At 42.1% G+C, this 17,805-nt stretch overlaps 1 protein-coding gene across 1 annotated transcript in view; it reads right to left on the bottom strand.

The window, feature by feature from the left end:
- The window catches only part of fsd1 (fibronectin type III and SPRY domain containing 1), a 19,702-nt gene extending 1,897 nt beyond the window's left edge, over positions 1 to 17,805 (bottom strand). Inside the window, exons 1-12 of the mRNA XM_038295336.1 lie at positions 17,608 to 17,805; positions 16,919 to 17,014; positions 16,682 to 16,813; positions 13,765 to 13,866; positions 13,500 to 13,522; positions 12,998 to 13,119; positions 2,981 to 3,190; positions 2,802 to 2,900; positions 2,564 to 2,711; positions 2,372 to 2,454; positions 173 to 424; positions 3 to 91 (exon numbers count right to left, since the gene is read on the bottom strand). Coding sequence (XP_038151264.1) covers positions 3 to 91; positions 173 to 424; positions 2,372 to 2,454; positions 2,564 to 2,711; positions 2,802 to 2,900; positions 2,981 to 3,190; positions 12,998 to 13,119; positions 13,500 to 13,522; positions 13,765 to 13,866; positions 16,682 to 16,813; positions 16,919 to 17,014; positions 17,608 to 17,622 — 1,371 coding nt within the window. The 5' untranslated portion in view covers positions 17,623 to 17,805. The remainder of the gene's footprint in view (positions 1 to 2; positions 92 to 172; positions 425 to 2,371; positions 2,455 to 2,563; positions 2,712 to 2,801; positions 2,901 to 2,980; positions 3,191 to 12,997; positions 13,120 to 13,499; positions 13,523 to 13,764; positions 13,867 to 16,681; positions 16,814 to 16,918; positions 17,015 to 17,607) is intronic.

Here is a 17,805-nt window from a genome sequence, read left to right as displayed (position 1 = left end):
ACCATGAAAGCTGGGATGACAGGCTGCTGGAACTTTGTTCTGAAAGTATGCATCAGCTGCTTGGTTTTAGCATTATAAAACGACAGGACCCCTGCGGAGTAAAAGCAAGCCAAAAATCATACTTTATATGAAAAAAACTATTCTTTTCAGAATCTTCCAGGGCTTGTCTTACCTTCGTCGTAGCTGACGTAGACTCCTATGCTGTTTGGGATGGGACAGTCCAGGGTGCGAGCCTTGTTGTTGTGCTTGGCGGTGAGGCTCTGTTGCAGCCAGTTGTTGAGGTGGATGCACCAGGAGGCGCTGCTCTTCCCCAGCTGGTCGAACCTCCCCAGACTCCGCAGGGCCACCCCTACAGCGAACGCCTTGCTCTCCTTATCAAACTTCACCTCCCAGTATTGCTGGCCTGCGTCGATCATGGTGTCGGCTATCAGGAGACATTAACATCTTTTTAGAGCTCTTGGACTCTCTACCATGACTCTTAATAGTGGTGGAAATTATATAAAGCATGATAAAGTAACTATTGGAGTATAATAAATAATAGTCTTAGAAGATTATTTGGTTTCTCTAAAGAATATTTCAATTTAATTTTCATAGAATGACATTAAAAGAACCAGAAATGCGGTTTAAGCTAGTTTTCTTTAACTAGCTTGGAAATTACGTGTTTTATTATTATTTTTACATCAAATAATACCCTGTAGAAGGAAATCCATGCTTCAGCTTTATGAATTGATTTGACTTTTCTCCTTGACTCTACCTTTCATACCTCATCCAAAAAGGTTATGCTGATCTATCTCTAGCTAAGCTGCTATAGGCTTAGGCTGCTGGAAGACAACACTTTTCATTATTCTCCTTCTTTCCATCTCTGTTCTCCCATTCTGTACTAATTTTAGTTCAGCCTCTAACTTTATGCTCTCTCTGCTTTTTCCATCACAGTAGCTTCATCATTCTGTTCCCATTTGGCTGTGACGTCATCCCGAAGCTGAACTCGTGGAAAAAGGAGTCTTTGCATATGAAAGGTTATTGGAGGTCCAATGTATATTAACACTTTCGCAAGCAAAAGCTGTGAGCGTGTGTGTGTTGAGGGGGTCATCTTAAGCTTTAAACAGAATTGTGTTTTTGGATTTAGGTTTTATTAGTATGTACATATTATTATATAACAACTGATTTAAGTCTGTGAATAAAATGTCTTTATCAGAGGTGTTAAAGGAAAATTCCGGTTTTTAACACTTTTAGCCCATTTTCTGTAGTGTCCAGGATGAAATCGAATGATCGACACCAAAATTTTGACAATTGGTCCTGTCTCTGCTATTTGGCTCATGCAGAATCACCCCCTGGCTGCTTCAGAATGGCTTCCATAGAGCATGTCCGATAATGTCCTTAAAACAACCTTAAACGTTCTTTTTTTTAAATATGCTAGTCACCGGGTCGTCAGCGCTGTTCAATGACGTTCCAAAAAAAGTTTCGTAAAGAAAAAACGTTCCTGTAGTGTTTTATTTAGCATTTTGTAAATCCCATTGAGTTCTGTTGGAATAGTCAATATTCCCCTGCCACCGGAAACGGAAATGGAGCCTGTTTACACAGTTGTAGTCTTTTCGCTTCACTCTGTGTACTCCGACGTCGAGGTGCTAACATCTCTGTTAAACACTTAAAAAAACTCTGAAAATGGAATACGAAAGGTGGATTCTTGATGAGGACATATTGGACTTTGAGTTTGACGGTAGAGGATACCGTTTTGAACCGGAATATACTGAGGAGGAGTATATAGAGACATTGTCGCCAACTAGTGGTCTGGAGTGTGCAACGCTTCAGATTCGAACGGGAAGCGGAAGTTTATAAGCGGTTGTGATGTATCGGAAAAAATAGTTCTGGGATTTACAAAATGCTAAATAAAACAAGACAGGAACGGTTTTTCTTCACGAAACTTTTTTTGGAACGTCATTGAACAGCGCTGACGACCCGGTGAGTAGCATATTTTTAAAAAAAGAACGTTTAAGGTTGTTTTAAGGACATTATCGGACATGCACTATGGAAGCATTTCTGAAGCAGCCAGGGGGGGATTCTGCATGAGCCAAATAGCAGAGACAGGACCAATTGTCAAAATTTTGGTGTCGATCATTCGAATGCATCCTGGACACTACAGAAAATGGGCTAAAAGTGTTAAAAACCGGAATTTTCCTTTAAACGCCCTCTATAAAAACAAGAGTCCGGCACTGTTAGCTTTTGCTAGAAAGATCCTCCTTTCTCATCGTGCACCATCTTCATTCCTTGTATAATAAGCATTCAGGAAAAAATGCCACGGGCTGCATCTCAGTGTGGACCAACAAACATGTTAAAATGGTTTTAAAATCATCAGCTGTCTGTGTACCCTCACCCAGCACGGTGTAGGATTCCGCAGTGAATCTGTCTCTGCCTGGTCGAGCTGTTGGTGCTCTCTTAGGAGACATCAGGGCTGACCTGCTCGCACAAGATAAGGACGGTGGAGAGCCTCAAACGGCAGCCATCACTGAACCTAACTCTTCATGAAAATATGTGGGTGTACGAGCAGCAATGAGGCGTCACGTACCGAGCAGGGGAGTGCATGGGGGAGTTGGTTCTGTTCTTCTCCTTGCGGATCTCCTGCACCTTTCCGCCGCTGCTGTCCCACTCCACACTCAGGTCCTCCACCTTCAGGTTCTGGTGCGCCGAAGCAGAGTCCAATTTGAAGGTGAAGGCTAGATAAAGCAGGTATAACATTCAATGCATGGTCAGTTTAAGCCATAACAGAACCAGTAGAACCTCCTGAGTGCTGCTGGTTATCTCACCGTGGGTTTCTAGAGTGACAGGCTCAGAGAACTCCCCAGCCACAGCCTTGTTGAACGCCTTCACCCTGAACGTCATGTAGCGGGTGTCGAAACGCAGACCTGACAATTAGGGAGCGTTGAGTCACTTTTGCCAGAGTTTAGCCAAACCCCCACCCCCCCCTTCACAGCCATGCTGCTACCTGTGAGCGTGTGCTCCGTCTCTCGGATCCCCTCCACCACCATCCAGGGGTAGTCCTCCCTGATGCGCGGTGGACCCTCGTGGTTTGTTCGCCGGTGTTCCAGAATGTAATGGTCTATCTTGTTGTCAGGTTCTGGTAAAGTCCAAACAATGGTGATGGTGTTGTCGCACACTTGGCACTCTGACAATTGGATCTCTGGAGTGGCAGGAACTAGAGGGGGAGGGGGGAGGCAGTTTGTTAGATATGGAGCAGAAACCATTCATTTAGTTATAAAGATCTACATTTTTTTAAACTTTTAAATAATTTGTTTGATTACAGCACAACATTCTCCCACTAGGGGGCAGAATTACACCACTCAGTAAATTCACACTTTCCACTGAGCAATTTTGATCTCCCCCCCCTTTGACATTCCATCATCATTAAACCATTTCCTGATAACTGTCCACATGTCAGCACCACCGAACCATAAGAAAACAAACAGCAGCTGCTGACGGCTCTGAGCTCCACCATGAACCCCCAACAGGTTGTAAACCCCAAGTGACTCGCACAGGTGTGAAATGACAGCATGTTGTGGTTTTCTTACAGAGTGCGACCCTGTCTTTTGTCTCATTGTCATAAGCGGAGCACATCTCAGGAAGCCCACGTCCGACACAAAGGCCTCCGTTTGGCTGCAAGCACACCTTTCTGACTGTGTTACAAAGGTTCTCACTGTGTGCACATTTTTCTCACCTTTGCATCAAATAGATCACCAGCATCAGAGATAATAAATGCAATGCAAGCATTTTAAAACTGTTCAAGGGTCAAATGCAAGTTATGTCCCGAGACAAAATAATCTAGAAATATTTCATGTGTTCTTTAGTGAGCTGAATTAAAGCTAAAATAGCTTAGTTGCTTTTGCATTTAGCCTTCTTTCTGCAGGCGGAGGAAAAGATTCGGCCAACAATGCAAAATAATAGCTATAAAAACACTTTTAATAAGCTCAAACGTTTAATTACAATGAGTTTCAGTATTTTTGAATCCTTTAATTGTAGCTTTAAGTCCATAATCTGCTGTGTATATTTTACAGAAAAATAAAGAGCGTTTTAAACATTATTCTTTTACTGAGGAGGAAGAACAAACATGATCATAATGGTTCCTGTGAAACATGCATAGATAAGGAATATAGCAGCTGAGAAGCTCGAATGTGGCCACAAAGAAAAAACAAATTCATCAAAAAAAAATCTTAACCAGTGAACCTCACAGCTAAAAGCTAGAACTGTTCTAACGTAACCTGGAAAAGCAGGTCACAGGAGATGCACGTGATCAGAGCTTTGCTCTCATCATTTAGGCTTTTTAAGCCACAATATGACTTACAGTCAAACAGAGACTGAATGCTGCTGCTGCTTCTCCACACCTGTGTCTCATAAGTCTGTGTGAGATGTGCCAGATATATCCAGCTATAGAGATCATTCACTGTGATGACATTCAAAAGACAGGCACTGATTTAAAGGAGAAAAAAGTAAGAAATGAACCAAAATCATTGTTATTTGTCACCTGGGATGGAAGAAACAATCCCTATAAGCAATCCTTCCTCTCCATCAACAAGGTTTTCATCAAGTTCTCCTATTTTCTAAACCAGAGCTATGATGGGTGTTTACTTCCTGGTTCCTGAGGGAATCTTAGGAGAATTGCTTTATGTTTGCTAAATAGCAGCAGCCTGCAAACTTCCAGAAGGTGAAGCGGACCTGAAACAGCCTCAGCATCATTCAGAAGTATTTGCAGGAAAACTAACTGAAGGCAAATTATCTCCATACATCTTGAATTTAGCTAGCCTCGTGAGACCATCCTGATCTCGCGAGCTTTCAAGGTTTCACTCGCTAATCAGTCTGGAGACTCTCCGTTAAAGAAAATTTGGAGCCGTTCACCAAACGAACGTCCAATTAGCGTTGGTTTTGAGGCGGGTTGAGGTGTGACGCAACGAGAAGCGCAACAGTTCAGTCTAAAGAACATGGCGGCTTCAGCCGATGAAACTAGCGTTAGCGTGGCTATTGAGCAAGTTGTATCGGAATTACAGAGTATTTCTTCACTGAAAGAAGAGCAAAACACTGCTCTGGAGGCTTTTCTCAGAGGAAAAGATGTTTTTGCTCTTCTCCCGACTGGTTTCAGCAAGAGTAGCCTGGCTTGTGGTTGTGTTTTCGTCGTCACTCTGTTAGTACGTCATATGCTTCGTTGATCTGATTGGTTTATTTGGCCCGTCTATCACCAACATAGGCCATTCAGCTAACCAGTATTTTTGCCCCTTCCCAAAATTACTTCAATGGAAGGTTTCCAGATGGATATGTGCATTGTTTGCCTCTGTGACAGCCTGCTGTCACACTCTGAAGCTGTGTGGTAACTTTTACATTTTTAATTTTCAAAATCAGGTGCACATTTAATATATTTTCATTAGCCTGCCTTTAAGTTAACGTTTTGCAGTGCACACATTTACTTAACTTTATTTGTCAGGTTTTTGTTTTTTTTTTTGTCAAAAAGCAATTGATTAATTTCTTTCTTCTTTGAGTTGCCAGTTTCCTTGGGATCTGCTTGTGGAGGGCTGCAGTGAGCTCCAGCTTTCCTCAATTGGTTGCAGGCTAATCAGCGGATCAAACCATTTGCAAGGGGAAGGTAATTTTGCTTATCATTTGTTTAAAAATGATAAGTTTGGGTAATTTTGTTAATTAGTTAAATTTAAAAGGCATTTAGTGTCTGGCCAGTATTTATCTGTTTAATTAAGTTTATTTGTTTATTAGTTTGTTAGTCAGTTACCCCCCTTGTGTGTCAACAGTGGTCTGATCAGCCACTATTTAAGTTTCCCTCATGTCCTGTTTGTTAGGTCAGTTTGTGCTCGAGTTCTTTATGTTAAAGCCTGAATTCAATTCTGTTTTGTTGACCTCTGTTTTGGGGCCCAGTGTATAATTTTTTGAACATTTTTGGAATAAATTAAGACTTTTTTTCAAAAATTTCAGTGGTTTTCTGGCTCCCTCACAGCCTCACTGCGGTAAAGCTTTGCTACCAGAGCATAGCTTCCTTATCCCAGTTAATGCTAGCAGAAGTGCATATCTCCAGAAAATACATCCTTGTTCCTACAGAAAAAAAATATAAACAGATATCGCAGCAGATGTCATTAGGTAGAGAGCTGGAAGGGGAAACAAATATAGCTCCTGCCAGGTTTATTTTATTCACAATTTAAAGCTTGTTTTTTAAATGCATGTATTGGCATTAGGATCATCCACTTCATGCAGGCTGGGCCTTGTTAACACTAACAGCCTCATTTAAAAAAATAGTGAAGATAAAAAAATGACAGAAGGGTAGTCTAAGATCTGAACTTTGCAAGCTTTTAAGCAGCTGCTTCTGATTTGGGAACAGCAGAGTTCCTGAATCTGTCGATCAGCCGCTGCTGTCGTAGCGCTCTCTGTCTTCAGGTCAGTTTATGAGGAACAGTTTGGAAATAACATTTCCAAAAGCTGATTTCTCACCGCACAGCTTCTGCAGCCCTTCCTCCCTGCCTGAGGAATTTCAGCATTTGGTCTAAAGATCTGCAGTGGAGATCCATACAATCAAACTGGTTTAAGCCTGGCGACATTCTTAACTCTGGGATTCCTAAATCAAGGAGACGGCGTCTCTCTTATCTCTGCATGATTGCAGCAGATTTACAGAGTTCAGAGCTGCAAGGCTCTCCATAAACACAGATATGCTGCTAAATACTTCTTTGTGAAATAGTTCGCCTTTCATCATGAGGAAGGCAGGATGTCTAAAAGGCCATAAAAAGATACACTATATTGCCAAAAGTATTTGCTCACCCATCCAAATTATTGGAATCAGGTGTTCCAATCACTTCCATGGCCACAGGTGTATAAATTCAAGCACCTAGGCATGCAGACTGTTTTTACAAACATTTGTGAAAGAATGGGTCGCTCTCAGGAGCTCAGTGAATTCCAGCGTGGAACTGTGATAGGATGCCACCTGTGCAACAAATCCAGTCGTGAAATTTCCTCGCTCCTAAATATTCCACAGTCAACTGTCAGCTGTATTATAAGAAAATGGAAGTGTTTGGGAACGACAGCAACTCAGCCACGAAGTGGTAGGCCACGTAAACTGACGGAGCGGGGTCAGCGGATGCTGACGCGCATAGTGCGAAGAGGTCGCCAACTTTCTGCAGAGTCAATCACTACAGACCTCCAAACTTCATGTGGCCTTCAGATTAGCTCAAGAACAGTGCGCAGAGAGCTTCATGGAATGGGTTTCCATGGTCGAGCAGCTGCATCCAAGCCATACATCACCAAGTGCAATGCAAAGCGTCGGATGCGGTGGTGTAAAGCACGCCGCCACTGGACTCTAGAGCAGTGGAGACGCGTTCTCTGGAGTGACGAATCGCGCTTCTCCATCTGGCAATCTGATGGACGGGTCTGGGTTTGGCGGTTGCCAGGAGAACGGTACTTGTCTGACTGCATTGTGCCAAGTGTAAAGTTTGGTGGAGGGGGGATTATGGTGTGAGGTTGTTTTTCAGGAGCTGGGCTTGGCCCCTTAGTTCCAGTGAAAGGAACTCTGAATGCTTCAGCATACCAAGACATTTTGGACAATTCCATGCTCCCAACTTTGTGGGAACAGTTTGGAGCTGGCCCCTTCCTCTTCCAACATGACTGTGCACCAGTGCACAAAGCAAGGTCCATAAAGACATGGATGACAGAGTCTGGTGTGGATGAACTTGACTGGCCTGCACAGAGTCCTGACCTCAACCCGATAGAACACCTTTGGGATGAATTAGAGCGGAGACTGAGAGCCAGGCCTTCTCGTCCAACATCAGTGTGCGACCTCACAAATGCGCTTCTGGAAGAATGGTCAAAAATTCCCATAAACACACTCCTAAACCTTGTGGACAGCCTTCCCAGAAGAGTTGAAGCTGTTCTAGCTGCAAAGGGTGGACCGACGTCATATTGAACTCTATGGATTAGGAACGGGATGTCACTTAAGCTCATATGTGAGTCAAGGCAGGTGAGCAAATACTTTTGGCAATATAGTGTATGACATCACACATCCAATTTTCACTAGAAAACCACAAAGGGAAACACCTAGCTGCTTTTAGACAGGATGGATTTTTATTTATAATATATGACTAATGAAGGAATGGAGACTAAAGATACTTTAGAGGACATTTTCTATTTAAATGGTTCCAGTGATAAGTGCAGCTAGTTTACCTAATGTGGGGAATTTCATGAGCTCAATTTAAACACCAGTGTCCCTGTGAAAGGTTGCACCTCATACGATTAAAATACAACAAAAGTTATAAAAATAAAAAATGGAAACTAAGTTTACGGTTGTCAGCTAGATCACCTCCATGAGGGAATGGGCAATCAAACTGGACGAAAGTTAAGGGGAAGAAATAAATGTGATAATTTTATCATTTAGATGATTGATGTGAAAATTGATTCCAAGAGTTTAGTAGGGATTTGTACACAAGAGGATTAGGGCCACTGAAAAAAGAAAAGTTAACTGATTTGTAAATTTTATTTCAGTTTAACATGTGGGAAAAAAAGTCAGAATTCTGACTTTTTTCTCAGAATTCTTACTTTTTATTGTCAGAATTCGGTCAGAATTCTGAGATTAAAGTCAGAAATCTGAGAAAAAAAGTCACAATTCTGAGATTAAAGTCAGAATTCTGAGATTAAAATCTGACTTTTTTCCCATACTAAACTGAAATAAAATGTAAAAATCAGTTAACCTTTTTTTTTTTTTTTTTTTTTTTTCCACTGGCCCTAATCATCTTCCGTAGATTTGCAAAGCATAGACAGCAGATTATGTCAGTGCTGGAAAGGTTGTAACTAGGGCTGCAACTAATGCTTATTTAACAAATTGATTAATATGTTCCTTATTTTTTAGATTAATAATCGGATAGCCAGCTGTTTCTTAAAGAAGACATTTTACAAAATGAAACCACGTGAAACTAAAAGGTTTCCACTTGATGAGTTCTGGATAGAGCACAATAAATGATAAAAATTTTTATTTTATCCTAAATTCAAAATGTTTATATGTTTTTGCAGAATCTTGGTAAAATAACTGCTCTAAATGAGCAGCTTCCAGCTCAATCACAATGAATCTAATTAAGTTTAGCTCTAGTTGTAGGCCAAAAAGTCAATTTTTTTGTGTTAAGTAACTCCTTAACCAGAGACAGCATCTGAGGCATCTTAGCTGGACTCAGTGGAAACCCATTGATATGTTGCTCATTAAAGGAAGGAAGGTTTGCTGAGTTTGTATTCAGGGGCTGCGTCCTCTGAAGGCCTGATTTGTGGCGATTACTTCATAACGCTGTGGCCTGTTCAGATTGGAAGACTCCTCTTTATGCGTCCAACATCCATCGTTCTTTTTGCCCGTTTTGAAGGACAGGTCAGCTGTATCCTCCATTGCCTTGGATATCCCACGATTCATTGAGAGTCAAAGCAAGCCGGTTACTCCATGATCAGAGAAAAAAGGTACTTGGCGCCAAACAGTGGTGAATATTGGAAGTGCAGTTTAATATATTACAAGTATGTGAATAGTTCCGTCTGAAATTCATGAAAATAGTTGTTTTAAATGGTTATTGGGTCAGATATGTGGCGGGTAATGTTTGGTTTATTGAAAAGTTTGATCTGTCCCTACGCAAATGGGTTTGGCTGACGCAGTGTGGGGAATATATATCTGATATTCCAGATGACGGCACTGCTGCCGAAGCTCCTCGAAAATGTTATTAGCGCACAGAACAATATAGATAAGTTTGCAATCCATTCTTTGAGTTTTTTTGTGTGTTAACTGTCATAGTGGCTTGGTGAAAGAGAGTACTGGCGGTGCAAGCCGAAGAAGGCTCGACCTATTTGAATCCATAGTCGATTATCCATAGAGGAAAAGAGACACATTGCTTAAAGGGGTATTGTGTAACCCTTACTGCCATCTAGTTGTGAAATGTAGGAATTTCATTCTCTCAAACACTATACCCAGCACAGGCATGTCCCAAGTCGGTCCTCAACAGCCGCTGTCCTGTGGGTTTTCAATGTTTCTTGACTTTAGTACAGCTGAATCAGGTGATTGCACTTCAACAAAATCCTATTAATCGGCCATTAATAGAAATTAGCTGTGCAGAAGAAGGAAAACCTCTAAAACCTGCAGGACAGCGGCCCTCCAGGACTGACTTTGGACATGCCTACCCAAGTACATCAAAGACGTACTGCAGCTAACGTAGCCATGGTGTGACAAAAAGCCTTGACAACGCAGATGGAACCACGTCAACGCATACTTCATGGTGTTTTAACTCAGGTTTGGGATTTCTTAAAGTCGTAGGGTTGCGGCTGTTCCAAACGTTCTATTTCCGAATTCTCCTTAGTGGTGCCCGACTTTACACGAGTGAATAAAGTGAATGTGATTGGTCGTGTATAGGGCTGGGTACCGAACATTGGTTCTTTTATGGTACCAACTGAAATGCTTAGGTTCTACAGAGTATCAAACATGCCTCGTCTTTCGGTAGCAAGTTTCGGTGATTGGCTGTAACACTTAACGTGATTGCGTCATCCAGGAAAAATACACAGGTGGTCACGCCTACAGCCAGGGTTCATGTGTATCTGTTGTGAACTGGTTGTGAGCGTCATGGAACCCCTTTAAAATGCCCCCCAGGTCAAAAGTGCGGCTTCACTTTATTAAGACTGATGCCAATAGTGCGCAATGCAATACATCGAGCACGGAAACAATTTAAGAGCAGAAAGTTGCTCGGTGTTTGACTGCAAGAAGAGCGGACCGCAGCCGGCGCAACCATCCTCCTCTCAGCAGCCCGTGGGCAGAGCAAAGCCAGAGCGGAGTGAATCATGCTGCTTTCACACTGGACACAGCAGGAGCAGCAAAATCACGTCTGCTGCTTCCTTTTTTGCTGCTTGTACCAGCTTCTGACACGCTGCTGAAGAAGCTTTGCTGATCTGGCTGCGTGGTCGAAAAGTGGGTCTGACGCGCGTTGGGTGGAGCTACTCTATCCTTTATTTGCCTTGCAGCTATATTTGCTGTGATCAGTGGGAATAAAGTAGTTTTATTATGTTTTTAAGTGGGAAAATCCACCTGAAAACTTAATCAGTGCAGTCAGTTCATCCTGCCTTCCAATATTTCTGTCGGAGCCGCTCAGACCCCCCCCCATACCAGCGGTGCGCTGTCAGTAGGATCCCATTCAACAGGCTTGTTTGTCAGACATGGTAATTTTTCTAAAGGAAAACTGCTAAGTAAAAAGGTCCTCAAAATGTAACAGTGAATATTAGACACTGACATTTTTTTTTATGTAAATTTATGTAAATGGTAAAATCAGAGCTTAAAATAAAACTCAAGATTTGTACTTTTTTATGTTGTGTAATTTTCTTTTTCTTCGAATTGATATTATAAAACTGGTATAGAAAAAAGTATCGTTCAGGAAACGGTATCGAAGTGAAGGTATCGGTATTGGTACCGGAACTGAAAATTTTTGAACAATACCCAGCCCTAGTCGTGTATCATTGTGGCAGAAGGTTGGCAAGCTTTTTGGTTGTGGCCGGTTTGTCGGAAGCCTCTTGCTAACCAGTTAGCAACTTAGTGCTAGCAGGTTCCCAATGGGAAATTCCATTGGGACCAAGTAGCACTAAATTGGTGACTTAGAAACGACACTGTCAAGGAACGCAGCGGAAACATGCAAGAGGAGGAGAGTTTAGTATCGGAGGTCGTGGATGAGTCTCCTCCGTCATCCATTTTTTATTTAGAGGAGGAAAGCGGGGATGAAGATGTTGTGGAAGAGGACGCCAGGGCGGCAGAAGCTTGGTTTGGTGTAGAAGGCTTCCAGCCGTACATGTTTGAGCCCTTGCCTCGCAACGCTGCCAGTTCTGTTAGCTCTACGCCTGCCGAAGACACAGATGTCCAACCCCGTGAACACTGGGATGGAACTCAATGGGAAAGGAAAGGATTCTCATTTCTGATATTAGCTGGGACATATGAATGAAGATGCTATGACCGAAAACATTTGATTGACAGATTACCTTTGACATATGATTGGCCGAATTTAGGTGTTCAGGTTGAAGTATAACTAACTGGCCTGCAGAAGTAACAAAAAAACACCCCTACAGATTTTAAGACAGGATTTTTTTTTTTAAATAGAAATTTTCTAACTTTTGGGACAATATGGTCTGATAGTACATTTATATACATGTTTAAGCCAGAATGATTTGATATTTAAATATGACTTCCCTACGACTTTAAATATTGAAAACTGTACTTATTACAACTGTGAATTTGTATGGGTAAAAATAAGCACATAAATAGATTAAAGGAAGTTCATTTGCAGCAGTTGGAATGTAGCTACAACCTTGCTACAACTGTAACCAAAATGTCAGCATTGCACCGCAACACAACCATGTACCAATTAGTCCGCTCATGTTGTCCAGTTAAAATTTGATGTGCGGATGTTATCAGAGATCATCGGACTCAACAACAGCACCTGCAATGCTAAGTAGCTATGCCATGAATGGGCTATATGCCAGGTAACCATGACGACATTGGCCGGATACACAAGAATTAATCAGTCTGTCCAGTAATGACAGACAGGAAACGAAGGACCTGCTGAAGTTTAGGAAGTAGTGGAGCTGGGCTTATAACCCAATGATGTCATTTTATCCTAACATTAAAATCTACATATTTCAGCTATTTCTCAATCGCACTGAACTGCCAGCAATCCGAAACTGGCTGCTATCCTGCATGTTGGTACCATTTTAATCCCTCGCCAGGGTCTATACCTTAAAGATGGTAAACCACAACGGGTGACCAGCCTTATGTATAAACCAATAAAACATTATCATGTGAAATTTTTTATGAAAATGCAGTCATAAAAAGAAAAATTGCTACACAATGTACCTTTAAAAGTCCAGCATACCTTTTCTGCTTCCTTCCTGCTGACTAGCTTTATGATTTCTGATATTATTCCTTAACTGAGAAGCATCTGTTTGGGCTGAGCAGAATAAAAGTGGAGCAAACCTGGAAGAAACTTGAGACTTTGCAACATCTCCCTCTCCTGGCTGAAGTCCACCATAAGATGACTCATGTTGTCGCTGGCTTTCGCCTTCAGGGAGAGGCGGAATGCCGGGGCCATCGTCACGCTGCAGAAACGGGGACCAACGAAAAGACACAAAAGACCGGGTGGAGACAAGTGCCTGCTATTATTTGATGGAATAAAGACCATTCTAGTGATGCTCGCTAATTAAATAGCCGCTAACTATGTTTCTGGTGCTACCACAGAAGTCATCAGCCCTGATGGGCGACGATTAAGCAAAGCTAGAGAGGAATCAGGATTCATCCAGGGAGGGGCTGACACAGGATGGTACAGACCAAACAAGAAGCCTTTTTAGCATGCTTTTTGTCTAACATATGGGTGCGGTGGCTACATGTCTGAGTGCATGCAGAGCTACATTATGAGATGGCTCTCTGGCCACAGGAGACAATGACAAAAAGGGAAGCAATAGATGGCTGAGTACTATACCTATCCTTAATGTCTTTGGCCGCCTGCAGTTGAGAAGCACACAGAGGGGGATAAAGAAAAAAAAAAAAGGAGAGAAGAGATATGGAACGGAAGAGAAATCTGAGTCCATCATGTTATGGTTTAACATGAACAGTTGCTGAGTGGCTGAATTAAATGTGTTTAACAGAAACAGAACAGATTAATTCATCTTTGGATTGTGATAATCAGCAGTGAGCAGAGGGAAACAGTGCAGCAGCGTTAGAGCAGGAGCAGGAAGGTTAGTCACCTGAGTGAAACCGTCCGTCTCCGAGGAGCACAGTGTCTGATTGGCCAGCTCCAGCAGCTCCTCTGAACTCTCCAGGGCTTTGGAGCAGGAGCTCAGCTGATTCTGAGAAAAAAAAAGAAGAAAAAAACAAAGCCACACACGCATAAGAACATGTGAAAACTCTCAGTGCTTTCAGTATAATGAGGTCGCTGTGTTCCCTGCAGAGGTTATGGTGGATGCATCATTTGAGAGTCACAACTCGGTTCTGGGGCTGAATGAATATTTATTTTATCTGAGAATAGCTTTAATATGATCAGCTGGGTATGAATCTAAGCTGTAAAAGCTATCGATTAGTTTCATCAATAATTACTTATGGAATACAAATTTTTCATTCATTGTTTTACTCCTGCTTCTGACTTTTTGCTTTTTTTGTTGAAAACCATGAAGTGTTGCTTAACATTAATAGATCTCACATCATTAATGTCAGCAGATGCTCATCTGAAGTAAGAATGTGTAAAAAGGCCAGGAGAAAAGCAGCTGCTTGTATAATTACACAGCTAAGGAACCGCACAGAAACGGTGGTGAAACCATGAGACCTTTTGACTTTGTTTCACTTAAAAAGAAGAACAGAAGCCATTTGCAAAGAAAACACTGATTCACACAAACACACTTCATCTAAAACAATAATGTTTCAATGTATTCATTTATCTTAATTTTTCCTACATTTTGATATACTAAACTGTTACTATTCTGTATTTTTTTCTTCTTTATAAATCTCCTCATACACCGCTGGCATTCATTGATCCATTGTATAATTCATAGATTAAGCTAAATAAAAAATATACTATCATACATGCATGCGCTAATAAAAATCAGAATAAAAATTGTGATTAGATTAGATCACTATGACAATATGAGCAATGCAGGTTTTACAGGCCCTCTCTGTATCACTGACTGTTTGTATGGGCGTGTGAAATTAGGCAGCCGGCAGCTTCTTGTCCACCGTCGTGACGGTGAGCCGGTCAGGAAAAATATAGTCTGTTGATCCGTCCATCAACTGTCCATTGCCCTGATGCAATGAAGGCGTAATGTTACATGAATGATAGGGGATTAGTGGTAAACCAGGTAAAAAACACCAAGAAGGCTGTAATGTTACTATGAAATTAATCATTGATCATGAAGAGCAAAGATGCTACGAAGTTTAATTTCAGTAGAAAAGGCAGTGACATATTTCTTCATATTTAGGGATGCATTTGAGGATTTTCACTATTTCAAAAGCAGAGTTTGTCCCGCCGAGTTCTGCCACTGCTAAGAAATCAGGATGTTTTACTCAGACTGATCACTTCTTGTATTAATATGATGCAATCGTGGCATCAGCTTCCAGCTTCCAAATATTATTGAATTAACCAGCTAACCACATGAAATTATGTTTCTGAGTTTTATTTTTATGTGCTCCAAGTCCTCTTCACTCCAGATGGGAATGCCATTAATCTGTAGAACCGTAATTGGGATGCAGGCTGTGTTAAATAACCTTATACAGTCAGCAATCATTTGGAGTCTCTTTCATTCAGACTTTTTTTAATCTTTTACTGTCAGATGAGTTTTTGTTAGAAATAATTTGCTCTCTCTTCTGCCCTGTGATTGGTCTGCTACCTTGAATTCACCCCTTTATACGTGCGCATTCACATTCGTGATCAGTTCAAACTGGATTGAGTAAGTGAGTTGATAACCAGCTTGGTGGTGCCTCTGATCCTAATTGCAATTGTTGTGGACTGGTTAAACTGGATAAACTGGGAGGAATCCCGCTACGTTGTGCTTGCTTCGTGGTTCAGGCCTCAGGTTAGATTAAATTGTTATTGAACTTTCTATCTTAAATGCGAAAACCCAGTATGTGGTAGAAATGCAGCACAAAAAAAAAACTAAACTAAAAATTCCCTTTTAAAACATGGTGGTGGAAGCATCATGCTGTGGCGATTCTGTGAATCCACAGGGTGACGGTTAAAGGATAGAGCTGAATATAAAATAATGTTGAAGGAGAAACTGCTTAAGTCTGGTGAAGAGATAGGCAGAGGTTTAGCTTTCTAGAATACAAGATAATTACAACATGTTAGCCTCGTAAACTAGCCTCAAACCGCCAGCGGCCAAAATAATTTCTGCCTTTGAGTGGTCTAGCATGGATCAATGCCGCAGGCCCTAAAACCGGCGGGCCAATCACAAGGCAGAGATGTGTTTTGAATTTTTGGACGTTTTGAGGGCATGACAACAAAGCTGGACTATGCACAACAAGGAAGATGGTATCAACTACTGAACAGTTCTTGTTTGACTCAGCTTTGGAATCAGTTTGGGAAGGATTAGACGTGAGCAGGAAGAGCCTCTAGGCTCATTTATTTTTAAGAATGTATTTGCCGTTTTACCGACAGGCTGTTTGTTTACACCCCCCCACCAGCTTCCTGTGGCTCTTCCTACGTCACAGTCAGTTGCACTCATTGGTCAGAGCGTTGGCCAATAGGCGCAGACATGGTTTGAAAAACAACAGGTTGTTCTCATCAACAATCTTCTGATGTCTCATTCATCGGGGCCAGACTAAATTACACATTTAATCTCACATTTAGTCTGATATATCAGGCATGTAGCTTAAATCTGATGCTCTCTGCTCAGTCTGATAGAGACAGAGCTGCTTTGCAAAAAAGAACAGCTAAAAATTACATTTTAGATCTGCAAACCTGATAAAGAAAAAAACCCTAAAACATCTGAAGCTGTGATTCTAGCAAACGTCTCTCCTATTCTCTCTTGGTTTATAAATGGAAAATGAAAAAAGTTATTTTGCGTTTTCTTTCTGTAGGTTCATCACATTAAATAAAAACAAGTTTAAATAATATAAAGGAGCGCTGTACTCCTGAAACGACGCTCTAAAATCCACAGCAAAGACAGATCCAACCTGCAGCTCATAGGTGCGGCTGGCTCTCTCCTGCTTGATCCGTGTCAACATGGTTTCCTTCATCTCATCCAGAACAGCGTGCAGGGAGCTGAATTCAGACTCCAGATCATCCTGAACCCTGTTGGAGTTTGCCTGGCATCACAGCGGGGAAGATAAAGAGTTTTTATTAAACATCATGGGGGAACATGGCGATCAGACATGATCAAAATGTGGGCAGCATTAATGAAGAGTCTGTACCTCCAGGTTCTCCAGACTCTGTTTGAGAGAGCAGATGAAGTTGGAGATCTCTTCATTCTTCATGGCCAGTGTGTGAGTGATCTTCCGCAGAGACTCCTAAAGGAAACACAAGGAAACATGATGCAGGTGTTCAGTTTATTGCATGTTATAGAGATCTGAGGCTTCCTCTTTAAACCAAACTCTCTAATCAGAGGTAAACTGAAGTGGACTCATAAGGGTTTAGCCTCCAAGCTCCATTTTTTAAAAATGTTGCAGCATTTCCATTTCAGAGGGGATGAGATAGGAAGGACACTTGAGGGGCGGAGAGATGCGCATCAATAATTTAATAATGCAGCCGCACAATGATTCAGAGGCGACCTGAAAGGACTGGACGCTCATTGTTACCCTGATAGGTTGGTCCGCCCGCAGAGAAAGAGCCCATTCATTCATAAACACTGAGAAATGTTTGTTGTTGAGGGAAGAACTGCGACAAGGCCAGCCCGTCCCTGACCGTTACAGCAACTAATCCGTCGATAAACCTCCCCGATAAAACGATTTTAACCAATAAAACTACCGCCAAATCCCACTTCGCTGCCGCATCCACAAACTTGCTCATTTGGCAGCCCCTCAGCCTGCTTCCTTTGTACACTACGCCCTGGGAAGGCTCATCCCCCCCATCGGAAACACCTGTTTCACCGACCGCAGCCCACCTTCTGGTCCCCCATCCTCCCGTCCTCATTCACCGGCGCCGCAACAGCCGCAAACGCGGAGGGTTTCCCCTCTCCGTCCCCCTGCCTGTGGTGAGCTAGCACGGCGGCTCTGCTAGTGATGCTGCCGCCGGAGTAGAACGCATCTTCGGACGGACACTGAACAGCAACGCCTTTGGGCCGTAGTGTCTGATGCGCATG

Source organism: Cyprinodon tularosa, unplaced genomic scaffold, assembly GCF_016077235.1.
Source record: "Cyprinodon tularosa strain WSP-4 unplaced genomic scaffold, ASM1607723v1 ctg353, whole genome shotgun sequence".
NCBI classification, from domain to species: Eukaryota; Metazoa; Chordata; class Actinopteri; order Cyprinodontiformes; family Cyprinodontidae; genus Cyprinodon; species Cyprinodon tularosa.
Note: the sequence above shows the minus strand (reverse complement) of the source record. Positions and strands in the feature narration are given on the sequence as shown.